This window comes from Sus scrofa, chromosome 7 (genome assembly GCF_054392235.1).
Source record: "Sus scrofa isolate SSC_HxYL_T2T_F1_AM1 chromosome 7, Sscrofa_HxYL_maternal_Yorkshire_Landrace_v2.0, whole genome shotgun sequence".
NCBI classification, from domain to species: Eukaryota; Metazoa; Chordata; class Mammalia; order Artiodactyla; family Suidae; genus Sus; species Sus scrofa.
Genome location: NC_139389.1, coordinates 13268095 through 13294833, shown reverse-complemented (window position 1 = coordinate 13294833; position 26739 = coordinate 13268095). Strand labels below are relative to the sequence as shown.

The 26739-nt window shown below is 39.6% G+C and overlaps 1 protein-coding gene across 1 annotated transcript in view; it reads right to left on the bottom strand.

Moving 5' to 3' along the window:
* The window catches only part of CAP2 (cyclase associated actin cytoskeleton regulatory protein 2), a 139591-nt gene that overhangs the window by 90529 nt on the left and 22323 nt on the right, over positions 1 to 26739 (bottom strand). The window contains exon 3 of the mRNA XM_021100214.2: positions 23323 to 23423. Within this exon, the coding sequence (XP_020955873.1) occupies positions 23323 to 23423 (101 nt within the window). The remainder of the gene's footprint in view (positions 1 to 23322; positions 23424 to 26739) is intronic.

The window sequence follows — 26739 nt, the reverse complement described above, 5'->3', positions numbered from 1 at the left end:
CATCCGCAGATAACGTGGTGTAGTTCATGCAGCAACAGAGACATCTAAGCCAAGTGACCCTTGAAGAATTATCTCTTTATCCTTGGAGTTAAAAGCTTCACTAAGTTATGTTTGGATTTTGAGCATTCTACCTTATATTTCTTGGAATAGATTTGGTCCTTTTTTCATTTCTTGGAAATTTTCTACTTTATCTTTTGTTCGATTTGTTAGACTCTCTACTCAGGGGCTCCAATTATTACAATCTTTAGATTGTATAATATTTAAATGTTTTCATATCGTTTAGATTCTCTCTCTGCCTTTCATTTCCTTGACTGTCATCTGTATTTACTGTGATTAAATCAATAGTTGCCTCTCTTGTTAGTAAGCAAATGTTTAATATGGTCTCATAGCCATTAACGTTTCTAATTCATATTTCATTTCTGTATTAATGTTGCTTTGGGTCTTGATTTGTTAGGCTTCAATTTCCCTTTGCATTTCATCCTTATTGTTCCACCTCCTTAAGCTTTTTTTTTTTTTGTCTTTTTGTCCTTTTTTTTAGGCCCCACACACACACGGCATGTGGAGGTTCCCGGGTTAGGGGGTCTTATCAGAGCTGGAGCTGCCGGCCTACACCAGAGCCACAGCAACATCAGATCCGAGCCGCATCTGCAACCTACACCACAGCTCACAGCAATGCCAAATCCTTAACCCACTGAGCAAGGCCAGGGATCGAACCCGCAACCTCATGGTTCCTAGTCGGATTCGTTTCCGCTGCACCATGATGGGAACGCCCTCCTTAAGCTATTTTAAAAATATATTTATACTCTTATTAAGTTTGAAGAGTCCAAGTTACACTCCTATTAAGCCATCATGAGGAATCTGTTTCTGTTCATCGTTTTACGTTCTTTGAGGGCGAGCCCATGTCTTCCCTTTGCGTGCTCTGCTCTTCTCTGACACATTATTTTGAGCCAACATGTGGAGACTGGTTTATTTTCCATTTCAAGCAAGTGTGTTCTACCTATTCTTCTAGGGCCTGATGGAACAGTGAAAGGAAAGTGCTTAGGTAATATTTAGTTTCCAGGTTTTTTTGTTTGTTTGTTTTTGGCTATGCCCATGGAATGTGGAAGTTCCTGGGCCAGGGGTTGAACCTGAGCCACAGCAGTAATAATGTCAGATCCTTAACTTGCTAGGTTACCCGCAGGGAACTCCAAGTGATGTTCAGTCTTTGTTTTTTTTTTGCTTTTTAGGGGCCGCACCCATAGCTTACGGAGGTTCCCAGGCTAGGGGTCCAATCAGAGCTACAGCTGCTGGCCTATACCACAGCCACAGCAACGCCAGATCCAAGCCACATCTACGGCTTACACTACAGCTCATGGCAACGCCAGATGCTTAATCCACTGAACAAGGCCAGGCATCGAACCTGCAACCTCATGGTTCCTAGTCAGATTCATTTCCGTTGTGCCATGACGGAAACTCCTCTTGTCTTTATTTGAGCATTTGGGTCTTGTTCATTCTTTTGGGAATATGTTAATCCTAAACCAGGATTTGCTCCACATTCCTGGAACACAGACCATTCTGATGGAGTGGTCCTCTCGGGCTTTAGATCATTTCTCCAGTTCAGGCCCCAGACATAAGCCTTTATTTCTACAGAGGAAAGCGGCCCCATGACCTCCTTGTCCTGTTTCCTATTTTTCTCTCTTGATTTAATTTCTCTTAGGGTATGGCTTTGAGGAGATTAGAACAGGGACAGAGGTAGGAATGGAAAGCTATTCAGTCATCACTTACCAAAATACATTGCTTCAGGATGTTGACTTTTTTGTTTAGTTACTATCAGTGAATTTTTAAAATCTTTTTTTCCCCTCTTTTTGTTTGTTTGTGGGTGTAGGAAATTCTGATTCAATTTTATTTGGTCATAAATTTCTATCTTTTATGCTTATTGATTTCATCTTTTATCACCTCCTGATTAGCTTCTGATTAGCGTCACATATGCTTTGGGGCAGTTTCTGTCTCTCTCTCTGCCATCTTGGATACACCATTTCTCTGATAGAGAGATAATCAGTATAACCAAATTCATACATTTTCAAAAACAGATACCTAAAAGAGCAGCAATAAGTTTAGGTTCATTTCAACCCTGTGTCAATGTCAGACAATTTTCTGGGCTGGAAGGGTACATGTATTAACAAACTGACTAGTTTTTGTCATTCCGCTTCACTGACACAATTTGGCACCTGACAAATGTTCCAAAATATTTACTAAAATGAGCACCTTAATCTAATTGTTTCTAACTTTTCTCATTATTTTTCATCCAAGGTTTTATTTTCTGCTGAGAAGAAAGTGCTTGAAATCAAGACTTGTAACCATTTACATTTAAAATCACGAATTCATCATCATCCACATAACAGATTAAGTTTTATGAATATTTAAATGAGGGTGTGTTTTCCATTTTGGAGTCTACCATCTTGTCTTTGTCCTGGTAGCCCGATTGCTGGGATTATACTGCTCAAAATCACACATTTCGTACATACCTTAGGGAGATAGAGGACTTTCAGGTTTTACTGTTCTGCAGGGCTTTATGGTCTTATGAATGTGAAGCTCTGCGGTGCATGAATGTTTATATGCACATCAAAATGTGCATTTTCAGTGGTGTAGAAGGACTTCTGTCAGTCTCTAATGACCGCATTTCCAAAAAGAAGATTATGGAATGAAACTTTGCACAGCTTGGATATAAATAAAAGAACTGCACTTCTCCCAGCAACAATAATATGGACGTATGGTCCTCGCTGATGACAAGTCTTGTGGAGTTGAATTATAGCTGCTGTGGGAAGAGTAATTTGGGATCGGCTGACTTTAGTAGTTAAAATTGCAGCTCAGAGTGGCATTAACAACATTTTGGTAGTTACCCCAAGATGAACACTATCACTGGCCTTTTAAATTTTCCCTAGAAACAGCGTTTAGCCTGTTGCTAATAGAACAATTTTCTGGCAGGTCTGATTAGAGACGATGGCCAATTTCATTAATTAGGCTCTTCTCCCACATGGCCCTTCACTCAACAACAGGGGAGTTGGAGCACAGAATGGCTGAATATCTAGCTCTTTGCTTCAGCTCTGCCTTTCGCTTTGCTCATGTAGACGAATCTCTCTCAGGATTCAGCTGTGCCCTTCTTCCAGCTCCCTGCAATTCTGGGCATGGCATGACTAGCAGACTCTAAACCACACTCATTTTTAACCTCCTCAGTCCACATGTCAAAGGCTTTTCACTCCACCTTTAAGATATTCTGATCCACCTGCTTCTTACTTCTGGAAAGTTCCATGCGTTCCCTCAGCCAGATCACATCCTATTTAGGAGCAGTTTCACTGAACCTGCTGAGTTCTGATAACTTGAAAGGGAGAATTTGGCTCACTCAGGCAGTTCAAAACATTGTGAAAGAAAAAGCCAAACGTAGGGATTTTCAGTAACGACAAATAATTGAGGGTTTTTGCTGAGTTTGTCCATCACACATGTGCAGGGCTCAGAGAGCCTCAGTGACCTTTGTGGGTATACATGCACATCTGAATGCCTAGGAGCACGTGTGTACAGGGAAGAAAGGGACAGTTCTGATTAGGAGTCGAGGCTCTGCATTTTGCTTGAACTCTATCAGTTATTACTCAGGCAGCCGGAATTATTGGACAACTAGGTTGGTGGACCATTTTGTTCTGGGGTCCCAGGGGAGAGAGAAGGAGAATGAATTTTGGTAATCAGTTTAAAGCAAGCCTTGGGACAAGCAGACACCAGGTAATGTGACTTATTTCCATCCAATTCCCTTGGGAAAGAGCTGGTTCTCTGGGGAAGCCCCGTCGATCTCTGAATATTCATCAAATCTTTGCACTGTTTCACTGGGAAACGTACAGGCCACAGAGTACCATGTGGATGACAAAATGAACAGGTATAACTGGCAGAAAGGGTACAGGTAAGACTTGGAGGAGATGCAAAAAGCACCCAGCCAGGGTGCCTATGCTGAAGGCATTTCCAGATCTTCTGAAACTGTAGCAGCCTTCTTGTTGAAAACCAGACAGAAAAGAAAAAGGAGACTTCTTCCTTTGTCTAAGGTCAGGGGAATGGACATCTGCTTATTGGGTACAATTAGTGGGCCCTGGGAAAGTCACTGACAATGTCATTTTTTTTTTTTGGTCTTTTTGCCTTTTCTAGGGCTGCTCCTGCAGCATATGGAGGTTCCCAGGCTAGGGGTCTAATTGGAGCTGTAGCCGCTGGCCTATGCCAGAGCCACAGCAACACGCCACGTCTGCAACCTACACAACAGCTCATGGCAATGCTGGATCCTTAACCCACTGAGCAAAGCCAGGGATCGAACCCACAACCTCATGGTTCCTAGTCAGATTCCTTAACCACTGTGCCACAACAGGAACTCCTGACAATGTCACCTTAATGTTCCTCCTCAATGAGTCTGCCAATATCATGTATTTCATAATTAGAGATATTGTATTTTTAAATCTTATTCCTTAGGGCCCTCTAATCTACTCTAGAGGAAAAGTCCCTCGAGTTTCAGGGAATGAAGAGGTAAAAGGGGAACTGATAGATGAAAGCAAGACAGGAAAATGGGCCACCAAAAGAGATGATAGGCTGTCAAAGACAAGTTCCACCCACTCCACAGTTTTGCTTAAAACAAGATTAAAGATGCTTAATTTTGCAGACATGAACAAAAGCACTAGTGCCACAAAGTCAGATTATGAAAGTCATCTGAATTGACACACAAAGAGCCATGAAGAAAGCTTACACCAGCAGTTCTCAACCTTGAGTTTGCATCAGAGTCACCAGGAGGATTTGCTAAAGATTGTTGAGTCTCACCCTCAGGGTTTCAGATTCAGCAGGCGTGGGTGGGCCCAAGAATTTACAATTCTGACAAATTCACTTAATTAGCTCCAGGAGTTTCCGTTGTGGCTCAGTGGTTAATGTATCTGACTAGCATCCATGAGGACACAGGTTCGATCCCTGGCCTTGCTCAGTGGGTTAAGGATTTGGCGTTGCCATGAGCTGGGGTGTAGAGTGCAGATGCAGCTTGGGTCCCAAGTGGCTGCAGTGGAGGCCTGCAGCTACAGCTCCAATTGGACCCCTAGCCCAGGAACCTCCATATGCTGCAAGTACAGCCCTAAAAAGCGAAAAGAAAAAAAAAAGAGCTGTTGGAATTCCTCTCATGGCACAGGGGAAATGAATCTGACTAGGAATGATGAGGCTGTGTGTTTGATCCCTGACCTCGCTAAGTGGGTTAAGGATCTGGCATTTCTGTGAGCTGTGGTGTAAGTTGCAGACATGGTTCAGATCCTGCATTGCTGTGGCTGTGGTGTAGGCCAGAAACTGTAGCTCTGATTCAACCCCTAGCCTGGGAACCTCCACATACCATGGGTTTGGCCCTAAAAAGGAAAAAAAAAAAATTAGTTCCAGGAGTTTTTTGGTCAATTCTTTTGAATTTTCTACATAGATGACAATCATGTCATCTATGATAAAAAATAGTTTCATATCTTCCTGTCCAATCTGTATGCATTTTAACTCATTTTCTTGCTTAACTGCATTAGCAAAGATTTCCAGTTTGATGGTGAAAAGGATTGGTAAGAAGGGACATCCTTGACTTAAACCCTATCTTAATGGGAAAGGTTTGAGTTTCTCACTATTAAGTATGATGTTAGCTGTTGGTTTCTATAGTCTTTATCAAGTTGAGAAAGTTCCCCTGCAGTCTTACTTGCTGAGTTTTTATCAGGAATGGGTGTTGGATTTTGTCAAACGCCTTTTCTGCATCTCTTGATATGATCATGTGATTTTTCTTTTTTAGTCTGCCAGTCTGATAGATTATATTAATTGACTTTTGAATGTTGAACTAGCCTTGTATACTTGGGATAAATTCAACTTAATTGTGGTATATAATTCCTTTTGTACTTTTTTGGATTTAATTAACTAATATTTTATTGAGAATTTTTGCATCTATGTTCATGAGAGATATTGGCCTGCAGTTTTCTTTTAAAAGAAAAACACTTTATAATGTTTGTTTTATTTTGGTATTAGGGTAATGCTGGCCTCACAGAATGACTTAGGAAGTACTCCCTCTGCTTTTATCCTGTGAAAAAGATTAGAGAGAATTTATATAATTTCTTCCATAAATGTTTGACAAAATTCATGGTTCTCTTTGTTTTCTGGTTTCTGAAGATTCCATTGATCCATAAGAGAGAACACACAGCAAACTGCTATCCTCTAGCTCAGAGATTCTTTCCTCACCTGTGTCCAGTCTGTTCATAAGCCTATCCAAGCCATTCTTCAATTCCGTTAGTATTTTTTATTTCTAGCATTTCTCTGGTTCGTCCTTCGAATTTCCATCTTTCTGTTTACATTGCTCATCTGTTCATGCATGCTTTCTACTTTATCCATCATCATAATTGTTTTAAATTCCCAGTTTGATAATTCTAACATCCCTGCCATGGCCGGTTCTGCTGTTTGCTTTGTCTCTCCAAGGTGACTTTTACTTTTGGTATGTCTTGTTATTTTTTTCTTGGTAGCTGGACATGATATACCGGGTAAAAGAAACTGTAGTAATGTGATGGTGGTGAGGTACTGGAGGAGGGAAAGCATACTTCAATTCTGTGATTGGGTCTCAGTATTTCAGTGAGCCTGTGTCTCTGGAGTGTGAACTTCACAAATGTTTCTCATGTTCTTTCTTCCCCCTTATTTGGGACAGGATGGCGAAAGTGGGTTGGACCTGGCTCTCTCCTTTCCTCATGTAAAAGACTTCCATGTGAAAGACTACAGTCTATTGGAACTGAGTATTTTCCTTTTCCGAATCAGGTAGGCCCTGACCATACCCTACCAGGCTAGGCTCTGTTTACCTCGTTTCCTCTGAGGGCAGGCCTTGCTAAGAACACAGTGCCCTGGCTTATTTAAAAATGCATCTTTCTTCCTTCTGCCTGTCAGAAGCCCAAGGGGAATTTTTTTCCAAGTATTTACTGAAGGAACCTGGTTGTGCTCCTGGAGGTAAATCTCACAATACTTTGGGATCTCCTAGGACTGGGTCTCCCATAGTACTTAACTCTCAGAGTTGTCTGCACTGAGCTCCCAATACTTTTGACAATTACAGTTCAGGGTTTCTGCCCCTGCACCGGGTCCCCTGACAGTTTCACTCTCCAAGCCCAAACTCCCGGCATTTTATTTGCCTGTTTCTCTGATCTTGAGGATAGCAGTTTGCTGTGTGTTCTCTCTTATGGACCCAAGAAGAGTTGCTTTTTCAGTATGTTCAGCTTTTTCCTTGTTGTTAAAATGGAGTAGTGACTTCCAAGCTCCTTACATGCAGAACCAGAAACTGGAAGTCCTTCTGCCGCTTCTTTTCTGAATGAGAAAAAATTTATTCTGTTTCAATTTTCATATATTTTGGAACTGCCATCCCAGATTTATCCTTTGGGTGACAAAGCATTTCCCCATCACCTGCCTTTTGATATGTGTATGTAGGACTGTGGATAAAGGAGTGTGGTGGTTTATGAACACCTAGGTAGGAAGGGCTAAGGAGCAGTTATCTGGTAGAAAGGATAGTGGGACTGTGATGATAGGGGGGCCACTAAAAGACTCTGTGATAAGCACTCTATTTTTACTTGGATTGTTTTTGTTTGTTAAAAATAGCAAAGTTCTCTAAAGATACTTTTATCCTCTGTGCATGAGACTTCAGGCCTGGGGTTATTACTGTTATTTTTATCATATTTATATGGTGATGCTTAGAGGGGACTAAAGCAACACCCAAACTGCCCCTTTATACCGTCACTGCCAAGAATAAAACATACAAGTACACACTGTCATCGTTAGTTCCCACGGACTTTTGTGTATTTTGCATAAGTTTGGGAAATGGCTCTCTCTTCCTTATGTGCTAATAGGAAAAAGCAAAAAGAAGCAAGCCAGGATTGCCAGTAACAAAGAAAACTGGACCTCTCTGCTAAAACTTGTTTGGAGGGCAAAATCTGCTTTGTCAGCAATGTAACCTAAAGATATAAGCTAAGAAATGAGAAATCAGACTGCTACTTGTTGACCCTAAAATTGCCACAGCAACATAAGGGCCAAGTTTGTTGGGCTACAATTGTCCCCTTAATTTCATTCAGCATCTTACTATCTCCCCTGGGCCATATGTACCCTGCTTGGCATGTGTCACTTGTCCTTATACAAATGGCCCACACAGATCAGCATTGATTCAATCTTATTGAGGAGGAAACAGGACTTTGAACAAGGTGCTAATGAAATAAATGTGGTATGATATCAGTGGTAGTTATCTCTGAGTAGTGGGGTAATGAGTGGTTTTTATTTTCTTCTTCACATATCTATTGTCAAATTTTTCTACATCAAACATTTAAGTTTTATGATCAGAAAAAAATTAAAAGATATGACTGAACATAATAGAAGCTTATTATTTAATTTCACAATCAGAAGGTAATTCCTGAGGGCCTGCTATGTGGCTAGGTGTTACAGGTACAGATGCAAGAAAACAAGTTGCAAACCCAGAGAATGACTAGTGACTGTGAGTAACAAGTGACAAGTCACTAGCTGTGTGGAACAGATAACAAACACCCAATTCTGAAAGCAATGATTTGCTGATCACCATGATTGAAAATGTACATTTTCCCATCTTGTTAGCCTAAAAAAAGACAAGAAGTATTCTCATAAAAAAAAGGAATGTAATCCCATTTACCATCAGATCAAAAAGAATAAAATAATTAGGAATAAACCTATCCAAGGAAGCAAAAGACCTGTGCTCTGAAAACGATAAGGTGCAGATGAAATAAACTGAAGATGACACAAACAGATGGAAAAATATACCATTTTCTTGGACTGGAACAATCAATATTGTTAAAATGACCATACTACTCAAGGCAATCTACAGATTCAATGCAATCTCAATTAAATTGCCAATGGCATTTTTCATAGAACTAGAATAATTTTAAAATTTGTTTGGAAACAAAAACGACTTCAGGGAGTTCCCGTTGTGGCGCAGTGGTTAACAAATCCGACTAGGAACCATGAGGTTGCGGGTTCGATCGCTGCCCTTGCTCAGTGGGTTAATGATCCGATGTTGCCGTGAGCTGTGGTGTAGGTTGCAGACACGGCTCGGATCCCGCGTTGCTGTGGCTCTGGCATAGGCCGGTGGCTACAACTCTGATTCAACCCCTAGCCTGGGAACCTCCATATGCCGCGGGAGCGGCCCAAGAAATAGCAACAACAACAACAACAACAAAAAGACAAAAAAAAAAAAAAAAAAGACTTCAAATAACCAAAACAATCTTGAGAAAGAAGAATGAAGCTGTAGGAATCAGGCTTTCTGACTTGAGACTATATACAAAGCTACAGTCATCAAAACAGTACGGTAATAGCACAAAAACAGAAATATAGATTCAATAGAATAGGATATAAAGCTCAGAAATAAACCCACACGCTTATGATCAATAAATCTACAGTAAAGGAGGCAAGAATATACAATGGAGAAAAGACAGTATCTTCAATAAGTAGTGCTGAGAAAACCAGAAAGTTACATGTAAAAGAATGAAACCAGGACATTCTCTAACACCATACACACACAAAAAGGGAATGTATTCTTTTTAAAGAAAAGATTTCATTTTCTCTCTAGAACCCAGGAAGTGCAATGCTTGGTACCCAGTTGTTTCCAACCATTATTCCCTTTAACATGGCTTTTTGGCTCTTTAAGACAATGGGGTTCCATAAAGCCTATGAGTCAACCACAGCTTTTTTTTTTTTTTTTTTTTTTTTTTTTAATATCCAGTGTGCACATAATAAAATAGAGTCTAAATTTACAGTCTGACCAAGAGAGGGAAGCAGTAATGTCACACTCCACTTACTTATAAATATGTTGGCAACACTCCATTAAATCATAAAGACAAGTTAAAGACTCTGGCCTGCTCAAATACCAACGAAGTCCCAGTCAATATCATGCTCTTCTTTAGCCAAAAGTATGTATCAAAAGGGCAATAATTTTATACTAGGTAATTGTTATAAATTAGTATTTTTACTGCCCTTACAGTTGACTTTTTTTTTCTTCAATGATTCCACTTTCATAGGCAGAGAAAGGATGCATGCTTATTGAATAGAGCTACATAGTTTTGCAGCCTAGAAAGGAAAGATGAGTAGGTAGATTGAAAATGTCAGTGTGAGACTACTAGGCACATTTTATAAAAAAAATCATCCAGGCACTGATAATAAAATAGGTTCATTCTTCATTAATAGGACTGTTGCCTTGGCAACTTCCAGCTCACATAAGTATTTACATCAGCTACAGTGCACAGTTCTGACACTAAGGAACAGCTCCAACATGTCCTTTCTACATTCATGTCTGAAATCTTCTATTATATAGCCCCACTACATTATCGGTTCCCATTAAAGTAACACCCAACCAACCCCATGTAGAACTTGTCATATCCAGCCCCAAAGAAGCAATTTAAATAAATTTGTTGGCATGTCGAATAGATAAAAGGTAGAATTGGTAAATGGTTTTCTTTTCCAAAAAGGATGACTTACAGCAGGTCACATAGCTTTGTTTTTATATTTTTGCTCATCCAACAGAAGACAAAGTATGTTTAAACAATTAATTTCATGAATAGTAATATGTATTCAAATCATGCATTGTGTCTCTAAAATTATTTTCCTAGTTTGCAATGATCACTGAACAGCCTAAAGTACTGTTAGACACTGAGAGTATGAATCAGTATGATGTGTATGGTGGGGACGAAGGGCAGAGGGGACAGTAAATACTAGGAAGCATTTACCATTGACCTAGCACTTGCAATGCTTGGAATTTTCCTTGAGAAAATAATTGTACAATTTTATAATAATATTTGTATAAGGACATGCACTGAATTTCATTTCTAATGGGGAAAAACTGAAAATAAGTCAAATGTGACTAATTTTTAAAATGTTTATAAATGAACTAGATGACCGTCATGGCAGGGATGGGACCAGGTGAAGCTGGCGGAGAGCCCAGGTGTGCATTCTCTCAGAGTTACACCCTCTGGTCTCACTTGTCTCACTCTTGTCTGGGCTCTGCATTGTTCTGTGTATTATTTCCCTTCTATCCAATTTTGATGTCTAAGTCAATCATGGCATAACCATACAATGAAATACTATGCAGACATTAAAAATGATAATAGTATAAATCTCAATTCACTGACATGGAAAGAGGCCCAGAACACGTGGTCTAAGTTAAAGCAGGTCACAAAAACAGAATGTGGAGAAAAGTCTGCAAAATCTACAACCTAAAACCAATCACTGTAATTTAAAAAGCCCCAAATATTATTTTTCTAAATAACTGTTGCAAATAATTGTTTTAAAAATAAAATCTCCAGGAGTTCCCGTCGTGGCGCAGTGGTTAACGAATCCCACTAGGAACCATGAGGTTGCTCAGTGGGTTAACGATCCGGCGTTGCCGTGAGCTGTGTTGTAGGTCGCAGACGCGGCTTGGATCCCGCGTTGCTGTGGCTCTGGCATAGACTGGCAGCTACAGCTCAGATTAGACCCCTAGCCTGGGAACCTCCATATGCCGTGGGAGCGGCCCAAGAAATGGCAAAAAGACAAAAACAAACAAACAAAAAACAAATCAAATCTCCAAAAGAATTAAAACCAGTGGTTATTTTCCAAGGCATCAGAATAGAAAAAAAAAAAAAAAAAAAGGAGTTCCCATCGTGGTGCAGTGGAAACGAATCTGACTAGGAACCATGAGGTTGCAGGTTTGATCCCTGGCCTCGATCAGTGGATTAAGCAGTAAGCCGTGGCTCGGATCTGGCATTGCTGTGGCATAGGCTGGCAGCTGTAGCTCCGATTGGATCCCTAGCCTGGGAATCTCCATAGGCCATGGGTGCGGCCCTAAACCTCCCCCCCTCTGAAAGAAAAAAAGAGAAAAAAAAAGAAAAAAGAAAACATCTCTTTACTTTTCTGACAGGTACGAATATTGTCACAGACTTGTAATTTGAACACAACTATTCCCTGAAATTTACTTCATTTTCAAATGTGATCATTGTGTAGCTACGAAACACTTGGCAGATTGGCCCCTCTCCAAATTCTCTAACTTGCTTTTCTAATACTTGAGAAATCTAAAGTATTTTATCAACATGTTGAAACCAAATCTTCTGACTCAGGAAGCCAGAACTGCTTCAGGGTTGATGAATCTTAGGTCTGCACAAATAAAGGATACTTAGCTGCTCTAAAACCACTCAGAAAAATTAGAGGCAACAAGTACTCTTTACTCTAGAATGTACCCTAATGTTAAGCACAGTTCTTTCACTCTGTGTTCTTTAAGCCATACTCTTGGCCAGTGGATGCGTGTATAGAAGGGTCTTTGTAAGTATCCTGAATAATGGATGGCTGACATCATGGGAGAGTAGCATGGTGTAGCACAGAAACTGTGCTTTAGATCTTCAGAAGGGCCTGGGGTAGAATCTAATTCTACACATTAACAGATGCATGGTCATAAGCAAGCTACCCAACCTTCCTACCTTCCTTCTGCCCTTCTGTCCTTCCTTCCTTCTTTCCTTCCTTTCTTCCTTCTTTTCTTTCTTTCTTCCTTTCTTTCCTTTCTTCCTTCCTTCCTTCTTTCTTTCTCTTTCTCTCTCTCTTAATCTTTTTCTCTCCTTCTGCTTTTTAGGGTCACACTCACAGCACTTGGAAGTTTCCAGGCTAGGGGTCGAATTGGAGCTGCAGCTGTTGGCCTACACCACAGCCACAGCAACTTGGGACTCGAGCCTCATCTGCAAGCCACACCACAGCTCAGGGCAACACCAGATCCTCAACTCACCGAGCGAGGGCAGGGATTGAACCCACATCCTCACAGATATCAGTCAGATTTGTTTCTGCTGTGCCACAACAGAAGTCCTACTCAACCTTTCTGAGGCCCCACTTCTTTATCTTAAATACGACCTACCTTAAAGGGTCCTCCTGATGATCAAGGGAAGCAGTGCAAAGTGCCTAACACAGCAGGTCCTCAACAAATGCTAGTTCCCTTTCTTCTTCTTTACATCTGCCTCTCTCACTAACAGAAAAGTCAAACAAGGCAGAGAAATGAAGTCCATCTCTAGTGACTATAAGATGTGGCTACAAGCCAGATTTTGTGCATTCATCAACCATATAGACCCGACATCAACCTGTCCACACTGAGATCTTACTATAAACACTCAACCCATGAAAATCCTTGCTGAACGCTGGCTTCCCCAACCCCCCGTGGATCCCCAGGCACCTTGGACCACTGACCATGAGGTCACCCTGCAGCCAGGATTTGTGGGATCAACACTACTTGGGGCATACGTGTTCTCATTTGTCTTTTGCTGCTCAGTGAACTCTTCTAGGCAACAGCTTGATTCCAAGATTTTTTTCTTCAAATACCAAATATTTCTTTCCCCTTCTTCTGATGATAACAGATGCTTATTATAAAAAGGTCAAAGACATGGATGTTAAGGAGGAAGTAAAAAAAGCTTTGGGTAAGTTTACCCCCTAAAATGACTGTTGTCAGCAATTCAGTAAGCATCCCTCCAGACTTTAATTTCAATAAGGCATATCTTTCTTAAGTGTATATATCCCCTCTACCCTCTCTTCTTTTAATTCCTGCACAGTTATCCTCAGAAAATCTCTTTTCCTACCTTTTTTGGGTCCCATTTGTGAATTCCAAAGTTATCCTTATAATTAAAGGAAAGTAATTACACACTCATATAAACGAAAATCCCATCTCTAGTAGTGAAAGTAGAAAGGACTTGGGCACTAAACAGCTGAAAGATGCATCATCTGTATAGACATTCCTACCTGGTTCTCTGTTTTTCTCTAATTAAATTCACATCCTCCAGGTATTATAACAAATGACTGTTTTCCATTTAATGTTATTGCTTTTCATAATAAATAACTGTTTTTCATTTAATGTTATTGTTTTTCTGCTTAATTTAACTAAAAACATAGTGGAAGAATTTTTCTAGCATTTTGCATTACACAGTACTGCACAAAAGACCTTTGATGAAGATCTTTTTTCAACTTATCTATTCCAAACTGATAATTTTATAAAATAAATAAAAGAGCCTTTCTAGGACAATAAAATAAAACCCAGACACACAAAGTACGAGTCCAAGTTTTTAAAAGTATCAGATTGAGAAGACTTAAAATTGTTGGATTGTTACGAAAGCTTTCAATGTCTTACACTTTTTTTCCCCTCATATTTTCTATACGTATCTCATGGCAGACCCTTAGCAGGGTTTGTGGATGGCGGTGGTCTGTGTACTACATCTGTGCTAATATCTTTCTGCATATTCTTTTTTTCTGTCTTTTTAGGGCCACACCCGTAGCATATGGAGGTTCCCAGGCTAGGGGTTGAATTGGAGCTGCAGCTGCAGGCCTATGCTACAGCCACAGCAATACAGGATCCAAGCCACGTCTGCAACCTACACCACAGCTCAGGGCAACGCCCGATCCTTAGCCCGCTGAGTGAGGCCAGGAATCCAACCTACATCCTCATGGATACTAGTCAGGTTCGTTACTCCTGAGCCACAACAGGAACTTCCCCTTCTGCATCTTTGCACAGGAAACAAACTACCCATTGCTTAAAGTAGGACTATGGGCAAGTGTCTTGCAAGTTCCCAAGAACGAATTTACAGATGAACTTTAGGTGGGAGTGCCATGTGAAAGTCTGGGACTGTCTGTGCTGAACACATTGAGACAACCCACTGAAATGTTCAGTTTTCACCCAGACACTTAAAATTATATTAATACAACTAAAGACTCGAAACCAGGGAGAGCTGAGTACTGGAAATATGCCATGAAATCCTGGATAAAAATTTTAATTTCCCAACTGCCCTTTCAGTCCCCAACTTTATTTCTCGCCTGATGGCTATCATTTGAATGCTCGCGTTCAAAGGGGAAAGCAACACGCCAAAGCCCAATCCAAAGAGAAAAACCAAACAAAATCCTGTTTCTTTTCTAAATCTGACCTTCAGTTTAAAAGACTTATAGTAAGGCATACCCTGTCACAGATAGCGCTCATGGGGTTTCTACCAGACTACAGGTCAATATATTGATGGGTTGTCCTATTCCTTAATTTTTGTCTAGCTTTCTTAAGCTGCCTTAGAGAGAGCTCTAGTCTTTCAAAGGCTTACTTTCCTCACAGAACAAGAATGAGGATGATGGAAATGAGGGAGGTCCTAGATTGTCAGAGCTCTGATAAAATCAGGACTTTTGCCTCTGTGTGTGTGATAACCAAAAACATATACAACCTTTGTTTCTCCAGATTTCATTTGCTCATTCATGACAGAAAGCCTGGCCTTGATTGTCTCTTAACTCCGGGTCTAGGGTACTGCTTGATGTGAATTGTCAGCCCTGGTGCACTGTCATCCATTGATTCAATAATATGGTCTTCCATTGAGTCAATAATACTCGAAGGATTTGATTCCCTTTACTTACACATTCACTTTCATTCATTCATTGAGCGAACATAGAGTAACCACTGATTAGGGGTACAGTGCTAGACACTGAGAGGGCAAAAGGAAAACAGCATACTCCTGGAACCTTAAAATAGATCCCAACACTCAACAGGGGTAAATCATATTACCTTGCCTGCATGGTAAGCTGTTCTAATCAAAGCAATTAAAAGCTAACACTCAGCATTCCAAGTACCTTGCCATTTAAAATATTTATCTTGTGAAGTGTTTCTGGCAAGGGAAAGGATTTCTATGGTAAATACTTATGAGTAATAATGAATACTCTTTTTTTTTACATCACCAAAACATCTTACACTTGATATATTAAAAAAATTGGCTTGTAATGTATCATTTTAAAACTGACAATGTAAAACCATAATCTAAATACAACTGGAAAGGGAAAAAGACACTAAATACACTTGCCATATGCAATTAAGAAATCTGCAAACACATATCCTACAATTAGTGACCCTTGGGTCACAGTACCCATGTATATGTAACTAATATAGCATTAGAGGGAATTCTTAGGTGAAGACTGGATATACAAGTGTGTGTGGACATGTGTGTGTGTGTTTGTATGTGTGGTGTGTTTTGTGGGAACATTTGCTTGAATAGAAATAGCAAGATAATCTAAATGAAATCAGGTCATTACTTTCAGACAAAGTATTAATTTTCAGATGCTTAAGCAGCCTCCAGGCACACAATTAAATTATCCTGAAGTCTAGATAGAAAACAACAACAAATGTTCTAATTATTGGCATAGTTTTAGAGAGAAGGAAAGATGGGAGGGGGAGAAAAAAGGCAAAAGAAAGGAAAGAACCTATATTTTGCAGTACTAGCTAATGTGATTAAATTCTAATATGGGAAACAATCCTCTAAAAGGGTCTTTCCTTTTTTTAGTTTTCTGAGGCCATCTATTATAAGGTGAGTTGGCTTTAGTGAACTCTTCTTTGAAATTACACAAAGCTCTTTCTTATATATACATGCTTTTTAAAAGTATTATTGTCATCATGGTCTAATCCAGGAGACTGGATAGAGTGCCCTGTGTTATACAGCAGGATTTCATGGTTTATCCATTCTAAATGTAATAGTTTGCATCTATGGACCTGGAACTCCCAGTCCATCCCACCCTCTACCTCCTCCCCTTGGCAACCACAAGTCCCTTCTTTACCTCTGCGAGTCTGTTTCTGTTTCGGAGATAGGTTCATTGTATCATATTTTAGATTCTACATGTAAGTAATATCATATGGTATTTATCTTCCTCTATCTGACTTACTTCACCTAGCATGATAATCTCTAGTTATATCCATGTTGCTGCAAATGGCATTATTTCATTCTTTGTTATTGCTGAGTAGTAGTACATTGTGTATACGCACCACATCTTCTTAACCCATTCATTTGTTGATTGACATTTAGGTTGTTTCCATGTCTTGGCTATTGTGAATAGTGCTGCTATGAACATAGGGGTGCATGTATCTCTTTAAATTACAGCTTTGTTCAGATATAGGTCTAGGAGTGAAAGGGAATTTCTGAGGGGTAAAATGTTTGGAGAAAAGTTGCTAGTTACCCTCAGGACCTCCTGATGCAGACTAAGCTGCAGATTCTCGCTATGCTTTTACATACTTGTGAGACTCAATGATCTAATTTTTCTCCAGGTGCAGATCCAGAGGTGCCACCTAAGCTGGCGGGTGACATAGCTTACTCCCAACCCCAGCAGCCTGACATCCCTGCATAATTCAGCTCTTCTATTTTGCTTACACCAGTGAACACAGAACAGAAGAGGATAATCAGCCCTGGCATTCCATAGGTCTTCTTAGAAGGTTTCCTTTAAAAAGTGGAAAGAAAAGCACAGGTATCATCTTAACCTGGGAGATTTATGGAACCTGATTCATTGTTTGAGCAAAATATTGAGGTGACATTTTATTTGCAGTGAAGTAAACAGGGAGGTCCCGGTGGTTAGCGATACCTGGTGGACCTTGAAGAAATGTTTAGATTCCAAGTCCAGCTCTTTATTTAGAGCCTCTCCAAGGCTCTAAATGTGCTACAAAACTAAAATGTTCAAGGAAAGAGGCAGGGATTAGATGTTATAAAAGCAAACATCCTTAAGTTAAAAAGCAGTCATAGGGACGTCTAACTAAGGCCAGTGACTTAGAGGAATGGGCTGTGAGTCAAAGCATAAGTTGGATAGAAAAATATGTGTTCAGTGCTGAGAAGAAAAATTCTCCACATTCTTGGGGGAAATGATAGCAGAGATGGACCCCTCTGTAGCATTTCTGAATTGTGCAAATTGGGTGTCAATAGCACAGAGTGATGACCAGGCGGAGACAAAGCTAGTGTGATGAGGGAGAAGTGAGGACCCGAGGAACACAGTTCATCTGTTCTGGAGATGAACCTGTCCATTCTCCCTGTCCCCTGCTCGGTGCTGCTCTTAGGTGCTGCTCTCAGGGGACGTGAAAGACACAAGTTACAATGTTGCTCGACCCTCTCCTGGCCCCTTGTGCTTGAGCCTGCCCTTATCACAACCTTTCCACATACTGTGGAAATTTGGTAGGGGAAACAGTAACAACTGCAGAGTACGAAGAAGTGGCACTGCTTCTTACTAGTGATCCCCTTGCCTACAAAGGCAGCGGGAGACAGCAGCCTAGGGGGTCTAAGCCAGGCATCTCCCAAACAATGGATGGAGAATTTGGAGACTAGATTCCTGGCTCTGCCACAGGGTCACAGTGCTGCATTCAATGCATCATTTATATCACCTTCTTCTCTAGTTGGGGTGTCCTTCTTTGAAAAAAGAGAAAGACAAGTAGAAAGGAAGAAAGAAAAGGGGGAGGGAAGGAAAGAGGATGAGAAAAAGGGAAAAAGGAAGAGAGGAAGGGAGAGAGGAAGGAAGAAAGGAAAGCAGAAAAATAATTTTTTTAAAAATGAAATGTTATATATATTGGAATGGAGGGTTTCTATGGTATTTCCCGCTCTAATAATTCTATCATAACTGGCTAAGACGGTAAGACGGGAGATTCCTGATATAAAGCCTGTATGAAATCTAAATGCAGAATTCATTTTTTTGGATCTTTGACATGTGGAGAATGGAAAAGATGTACAGATCCTTGGGGACTGAGATTGCCAAGGTATTCACATCTAGTTATAATAAAAATAAACATTCAGATTAAAACTATTAGCAAGAAACTAGTTAATGGGAGGACTAATTTGGCTGAAGGCAGACAGGAGAGTGAGAAGCATTTGTGTAGAACAAGCTGTTTCACTGAGTCAACTCCAAACTTGTGAACTTGTGCTTCTGATCTTTTTTTTTTCCCCCCAGTGGAGGCAGGAGGGTTTCTATATGGACTCAGATTATAAAGCACCACAAATGCAAACGGTCATTTTTTAAGTGAGTACAAATTACTCATACAAGTGTTCTAAAATCAAAGGAAGAATATGGATAAAATTAGTAAAATAAACACATGGACATTTTTGCATTATTATTCTAGAGATAGGTCCATGTAAAGGGAGAAGTGACAATGGAGAAGACCAAGAAGGACAGACTCATGGAAGCCTCAAAGTCTTTTTAAACGAAGGAGTCTGATTTTTTTTCCCGTATCATCATAAAGCAGAGTGATACATTATCTTTAGAATTCTGTGTATCCTTTTCCTGACATGTTTCCTTCTGCTTGTTTTGCAAGTTCAGATGATTGAGGCATTTTCCCTGGCGCAGCTCAAGGTGCTTTTTTTTTTTTTTAATGGTGATGATGCTGTTCTATCTCAAGCTCTTGGTTTGGAAAACTAACTCCCTCATGCTTTTACACTGAGACAACGGGTGAGTCACTCAAAGAGGCTCTGAGAGCCCTTGGAAATGATGACGTCCGGTCTCATTACTGAGAAGGATAAGGGACCAGCTCAAGGTCATGCTATATAAAGCAGAGCCAGCTTGAAAATCCAAATACAAACAAGAAGTGGTCATTCTTACTCTCCCACCCTTTGAACGTGTTACCTAATCAACGTGGCATAAAATACACAAGACACTTGGTAGATGATTTAAATAAAAAATTCTAGCAACGTCTACAACAGCGATCATGACCCATCAAAAGAATGGCAATAATTGTCTAAAAAGGGTCATCCTTTATAAAGTCCAGGAACTCAAGGACATAATATCATGCAGTATGATTTAATTCTCCCATGTGTAATATGTTTTACTTTTTTCATTGAATTTTATTGCCCTTTTGTTCAATTGTGGGTCTCTCACTTTTATTGAGCTATTAATAAAAGAGCATCTATTTACCCATTTTAATCATGATAAGAAATAAATGTTCCAGGCTTGTACAAACATTTGAAATGTAAACTATAAATCTCCAAAAAGAACTTGAGTAAGGAAGAGCAATATGATTTGCAGTTGTTTCATGATTGTCAAATCATTTAGAAAGAGACCTGAGATTAGTTCCATATACCATAAATGGCAAAAGGACCGCTCTGTTTAAAAAAAAAAAAAAAATCACATCCATCCACTGAAGGATAAATGATGGCTAACCAAGGTTCTTAGAATTCTGTAGGGTCAGTATCTAGGAGATCCTTTCCTTTGACACTGAGGACTATACTTACCCTAAACATCTATTATAAAGTCATACACTGTTTATACTTTCTTAAAAAGGGTGCAAGCTGTGTCAGTGTTCTTGGGTTGAAGGGTAATTTTAAAAAGACCTTCTTCGGTTTATGTTGCATACAAGAAGGCTTTACAAGATCTAATCTTTTCTAAACCTGTTATGTCCTTTGGTTCAGCAGAGCTTCCTAATTGTAGCTATTACTTCCCCTTTTTTTGTGGTCTGTTCTGTCAATAGACTATTGAGTATTCAGTAAATTAAGCCCAACCAGCAGCCAGCACACGAAGACAGACGTTAAATCATAGCTCAGCTGCCCATATTCATTGTTAGTATCTGTAAAATAGCTTTTAAGCAGAGGGACAGGATTTAACATGATGCACATTTGTGTCATTCTCAAATTTCCATACTGTACAATCAGGTATGTGAGGACTTTTTTTTTTTTTTTTCTAGGCAACAGGTGTGTTCTTGGAACAAAGTTCAACCCCCACTTCTGGCTTATGTGAGAGGCAGCAGCTGCAAGCTTAATGTCAGTGACACATGGTTTTATAAGAGAGAAAAAAATAAACTATTTGTTCAATGTATTAAAGTAATGGGCAGATGGACGATGGCTGCCTGTCCTTTTCTTTGTGTTGTAGAACCAGAGCCTACACTTTTCAGATAATGAGTTTTTTTCTCTCTTTCTCTTTTCTTGTCTCTCCCTTTTTCTTTTTTTCTTTTAAAATTAAAGTATAGTTGATTTACAATGTTGTGCTAATTTGTGCTGTACAGCAAACTAACTCAGTCATTCATATATATCCCAGGAGACTGGATATAATTATTCATGTCTTCTCTCTTTCCTTCCTTCCTTCTTTCCCCACCTTCCTTCCTTTATTTAAAAAGAAACTAATTAGTGAAGAACATAAATTTCTTTAAGCATTACATATTCATTATTGAGAATATTCCTTCCTTTGAGTCATACTGTTCTCAGGCTGTTGAATGAAGAGAAGAAAAAAATATAAATCAGGCTATACTTTATTTAAAACTTACTTTGTTCTAAAAAGAATTTAAAGGCGCTGTTTACTACACAATTTGAAGAGACTTAAATGCAAATCCTACGTTTTTTAAAAAGGCAAAGTTACATATACTTATTTATAGGCTTCATTATCTCCCAGTAAAAAACATAATGCAGAATTTTGTGAGCTATTACCAGTAAGAATTATAATGTACTGTGTACCTCAGAAACACAATGTCAATATTAATGATAACAGAAGTGATCTAATGATTATTGTAGTTTTCAGGACAGGAAATTGTTCTTCAGTCACTCAATATTTTCTTTTAGTATATTGGGGGTAATATTTCATTTTATGTATTAGCTTTCATAGACTACCATGCCTCAATATAAGAAGCTCAGGCACTACCTTACTGCAGACCAGGTTTCTTAAAAAGACTAAGCTCAAGAACAGAGCAGAGCAATTCTAGAGCTCTGTGATGCATTTGAAGTGAATATGTCTCACTGCATGGACTTTTCTAGAACTCATGTACATCAGAGCTTCCCCTCTTTTGCTAATGAGCATTTCAACAAGGCTATTTAATATTTTTTTTTTAACTTTTTTGGCCATGCCTTTGGCATATAGAAGTTCCTGGGCTAGGGGTCGAATCGGAGCTGCAACTGCCAGTCTACGCTATAGCCACATAAATGCCAGATCCAAGCCACATCTATGACCTATGCTGCAGCTTACAGGAGAGCTGGATCCTTAACCCACTGAGGCCAGGGATGGAACTCACATCCTCATGGATACTAGTCAGTTCTAAATCCCCTGAGCCACAATGGGAAATCCTCAACATAAAAAGGGAGGCCATGAGAAGAATCTTCATTTTTCTTAGACGTGGTGAACAAACACGTTGCAAATGTGATGAGATAAGCACCCATTTAATTACAATTCTGGAACCAAGCACATAACCTGAGTCACCAGATCCCTTGGAAGATTGGTGTTGGGTGTTGCATATAACGCCTAATTGGAGAAAGAGCAAAAACAGAATCCCCTTTTACTTTTTTGGTTTTTTGTTTGTTTTACCCCAAACTACAACTTCATTTAAGAACCAGATTCTCTGTGAGTCTCTACTGAAAATGGTTTTGCCAGGACTCCCTCATTGCTGAGAAATCTACAAGCAGATGGATTTGGAATTCAATCCTTTGCCAGAAACAAAGGCAAATGAATAAGAAGAACCGGCAATAAATTTCTTTGAGGTTTTTAATTGGTTTGGCTTTTTTACTTTAGATTTTCATTAAATGCATGCACATCATGACTAGCCTCAGGAAGGATGCTGAGCATTTTTAAATGTATAAAAAGTGTCTAAAACTGGGAAGCTGGCACTGGTATCATTAAAGTCTCTACCCATCCAGAGATGATAAAATTCTATGACTTTGCTTTTCCGCAGGCTGCACTTGAAGAACAAAAACAAAACTGTGGTAAAGTCCACACAACACAAAAGGTACCGTATCGAGTGTGCGGTTCAGTAGTGTTAGTATAGTCACATTGCTGTGCATTAGATCACCAGGATTTTTTCTGGAGTTTAGTTTGCACCAAAAAACTAAAACTCTACACGCCTTAAACCAGTTCCCATTTCTCCCTCTCCAGCCCCTGGCAAACACCAGTCTCTGTTTCTATGAGTTTGACTACACTACGTACCTCACAGAAATGAAATACAGTATTTATCTTTTTGTGACTGGCTCATTTTACTTTACTTAGCACAACGTCCTCACAGTTCATTCATGCTTTTGCACATGTTAGAACTTCCTTTTTTTTTTTTTTGATAGGCAAGAAGTAGATTTAGTAAGATAGGATGCTTTGAGAGATGCAAGCAGGCAAGCAAGGAAGTGCTCAGAATTTCCTTCTTAAGAGCTGAATAATATTCCCTTGTATGTATAGAACACATTTTGTTCTTTCATTCATCTGTCAACAGACACTTGGGTTGCCGCCACCTTTTGGCCATTTTGAATTATGCTGCTTTGAACACTGGTGGACAAATATCTCTTTGAGATCTACCTTTCACAATTCTTGTGGGTATATATTCAGAATAGAATTGCTGGATCATATGGCAATTCCACTTTCGAGCTGTGGAGGAAAAAATTTGGAAAATGTTCTTTTCCATACCAGCTGCCCCATGTTACACTCCTACCAGCAAGGCAGAGAGGTCCCACTCTCTCTACCCCTTCATCAATCCTTGTTATTATTATTATTAAAAAAAAACTTTAATAACAGTTATAGCTGTCCTCCTTTCCATAGAGAACAGGGAAGGAAAATACTCACATGTGTCTCTACGTCACCAGCCAGGATCCTACTCTTCTTTAAAAACTCAGCCACCATGCCGTTCATCAGCTTATCAAAGGCCTCCACCGAGGGTGCCACGCCTTTGGAGGAAGAACATTTTGTTATTCCCTGGTAGTGTCGTGAAAAGCTGGCACTGCTCTGCCACAGGTAATCCTGAAGTTTACTGTCATTCATGTCACTCTCCTTCTATCCATTAAGTCATCCTTCACTCCATCAGTATTTATTAAACATTCCCAGGGGCTCAAGAAGACAGAGTTTTCCCATTTTTTCCCCTACCGAGTAAGCACTTCCACCTCCATAATTTTGTTTAATTCTATCCCAAACCCATGAGGTACGTAGCACTAGCACATTTTGATGAGGAAACAGAGTCAAAATAGAGCCCACGACTTGTTAAAAAAGCTATCTATCAAATGAGAGGCAGATCCAAAAACTGAACCAAGCCTTATGAATCCAAAGCCAGAGTACTTTCTTCTATACTGACCTGTCCAGGAGCTATAACCACCTTGAAAACAGTTGCCAAGATTATTCAGGACAATTAAAAGGGTGAGTAGGAAAAGAAAGCTGATTTCACACATTTTGTTCTTTCTTCACTTCCCAGGAGGAGAAGAGACAGTGAGGGCGAGCATAAAAATGACTGCTGAGCTAATACACACTGAATTTTGATATGCCCAATTACTATTAAAGCTGAAGTAACAGTGGTCCAACCTGGTGTTAACTGGTTGCCTTTTAATTAATGACAACAAAAAAATGTTGGCTACATCCCTAACTGCATATCCCTAATATTGAGAAAGATAACATTGAGAAATTCAGCACTTTCGGCTTGAAAATCCAAACCAAAACCTAGAATTCTCTTTCTTATACTGGACAGAAGTAGCCATGCTCATAGCCTGTAAGATAAAGCTTCCCTTCTTTTCCCTTGTTCTCTATTGCCCATTTCCACTGGCCCAAAGAGTGATGGAAACAGTTGTTTACAGCTCTCTGCACCTATAGTCTAACTTCTAAGCAAGCTATTGAAGCTGAGTTATCCTAAAGTTCAAAATATAGTATATACCAACCTCTATAACATTAAAGGGGTGCAAACCCAAAGATGCCTACGGGTCCATTTGGAAAGAGATAAACCTGTTTGTTCCCATGGGAGAGGTCTGAGCGGTCTCTGCTGAGTGTTTAAAATGAGAGAAAGTTTCAAAAATGTGATGGAGACCACTATACAGTAGAAGGCACAAGGATAAAAGGGAATATTTTCCAATTTCCTTTCATCATTCAGCTCTGCTCACACCTCCTCCGGGCAGCCTTTAATGACTTGCCTTTCTCCCCAGACTATACTCTTTGAGAATCTCTTAATCAAAGCACTTGAGGTCCTGAATAGTAATGCATGGAGACCAAAGATTCTGGAGGATTAGGACTGTGTATAATTCATCTTAGGTCCTCCAGCACCTAGCATGGTACTTGTCAATTGGCAGGCATGAAAATATTTCTTCAACTCTTGAGCCAAACTTACTTGATTGTCAGGTTGGGGGCAAAACACATCCTAACACCAGTTTTTCATAAGGGAGTTCTTTGATCTGTGCATACTATAGATTTGTAATGGATTGGGTTCCTTCTCAGTGTTTCTTTCAAAATTAAAAAAAAAAATTTGACTTTAGTAATATCATTGTAATGATGACATTAACATTTAAAGTGAGAGCTTGTCCTTAAAGATTTGTTTAAAAAAAAAATTTAGAAAGTTACCAAAGCTAGCTAATGAAGAAGAAATGGAAGTCATGTTTAGGATAAATAAAATATTTTAAATATGGATATCATTCATACATTTTACTAATTACCTTCTTCATTTCAAATAGGATAATAAATCCCAGGCTAAGTAGTTTTTTGGTTGCTTTTGTGTGTGTGTGTGTGTTTTTTAGGGCCACACCTGTGGCATATGGAAGTTCCCAGGCTAGGGATCTTAGGGATCTAATCGGGGCTACACCTGCCAGCCTACACCACAGCCATAGCAACAAGCCGAGCTGCATCTGCGACCTATACTACAGCTCACCGCAATGCTGGATCCTTAACCCACTGAGCCAGGCCAGGGAGTGAACCCACAACCTCATGGTTCCTAGTTGGATTCTGCTGCGCCACAACAGGAACTCCAATCCCTGGCTAGGTCATTTTTTTTTTTTTTTTTTCTGGCTAAGTCATTTTAAGAGATCTTATTTAAATAACTGGTTCGAGATGATTTGCTACATTAGAAAATATATATTTAAATACTTAAGTAATTTAATATATGCCTTCCAATTTTGCTTAGCTTGTTAACTTTCCCAGGAAATTCTTTTTTTTTTTTTTTTTTTTTTTTTGTCTTTTTAAGGCCTCACTCATGGCACATGGAGGTTCCCAGGTTAGGGGTAGAATTGGAGCTGTAGCCACAGGCCTACACCACAGCCACAGCAATGCCAGATCCGAGCCGCATCTGCGACCTACACCACAGCTCACCACAACGGTGGATCCTTAACCCACTGAGTGAGGCCAGGGATTGAACCTGCATTCTCATGGATACTAGTCAGATTGGTTTCTGTTGAGCCATGATGGGAACTTCAGGAAATTATTTTTTTTTAAGAAGAAAATACAATATGCAGTCTAGTACCTCTGAGTAAGTGAGGTTCAAATTACTGGAGGTTTTCTCCTTTACTAGGCAACGCTACACAATCTTCCAGGAGTCAGATTTTAACTTTATTTTATGTATTCAGACTTTCTATTTGTGGTCAGCAATCTCAGAGAAGTGCCTTTTGATCACCTAATGCCAGAGGCAGAAGGAGCCAAAGTTACTGAAGACAACATGAAAATATTTTCTTACCAATAAGGTTTCCTTAATCTCATACACCACTGTACAGTTAACAAAAAGAGGCTTAAAATGAAATCATAGATGTGCCTCAGTTGATGCGGAAAAAACTTACAGGCCCCTGGCAGCCTTCCTTTAAACAACACCCCCTTTCAATTCATTCTAAGCATTTTGATTTTCATTATGTTGGGGGCGGGGGGGGGGGAACCAGCCTGTGCATTTGTGCTCACACAGTAATTTTTATCCCAAGGCATGTAATTCAAGGCACAGCTCCAAATACGCCTGAAATTCTAGAAGCACCAATGCGGATCTTGTCTGGTAAATGCAGTTTTTGAAGCCCCCTCTTCCCCAAGGCTTTTCTCAACCCCCTCAAAGCCTGACAAAATTCAAAGTGGGTCAGATAAGGAGGAAATGCATGTGAGACAAGAATAGTTGCCAGATTAAATACAGATCACCCAGTTAATTTTTTTTGCATGCCCCGTTAAATTTGAATTTCAAATAAATAATGAATGAATTTTTAGAATAAGGGTGTATCATGCAGTATATTCCATGCAGTATTCAGAACACATTTCTATCCCCCC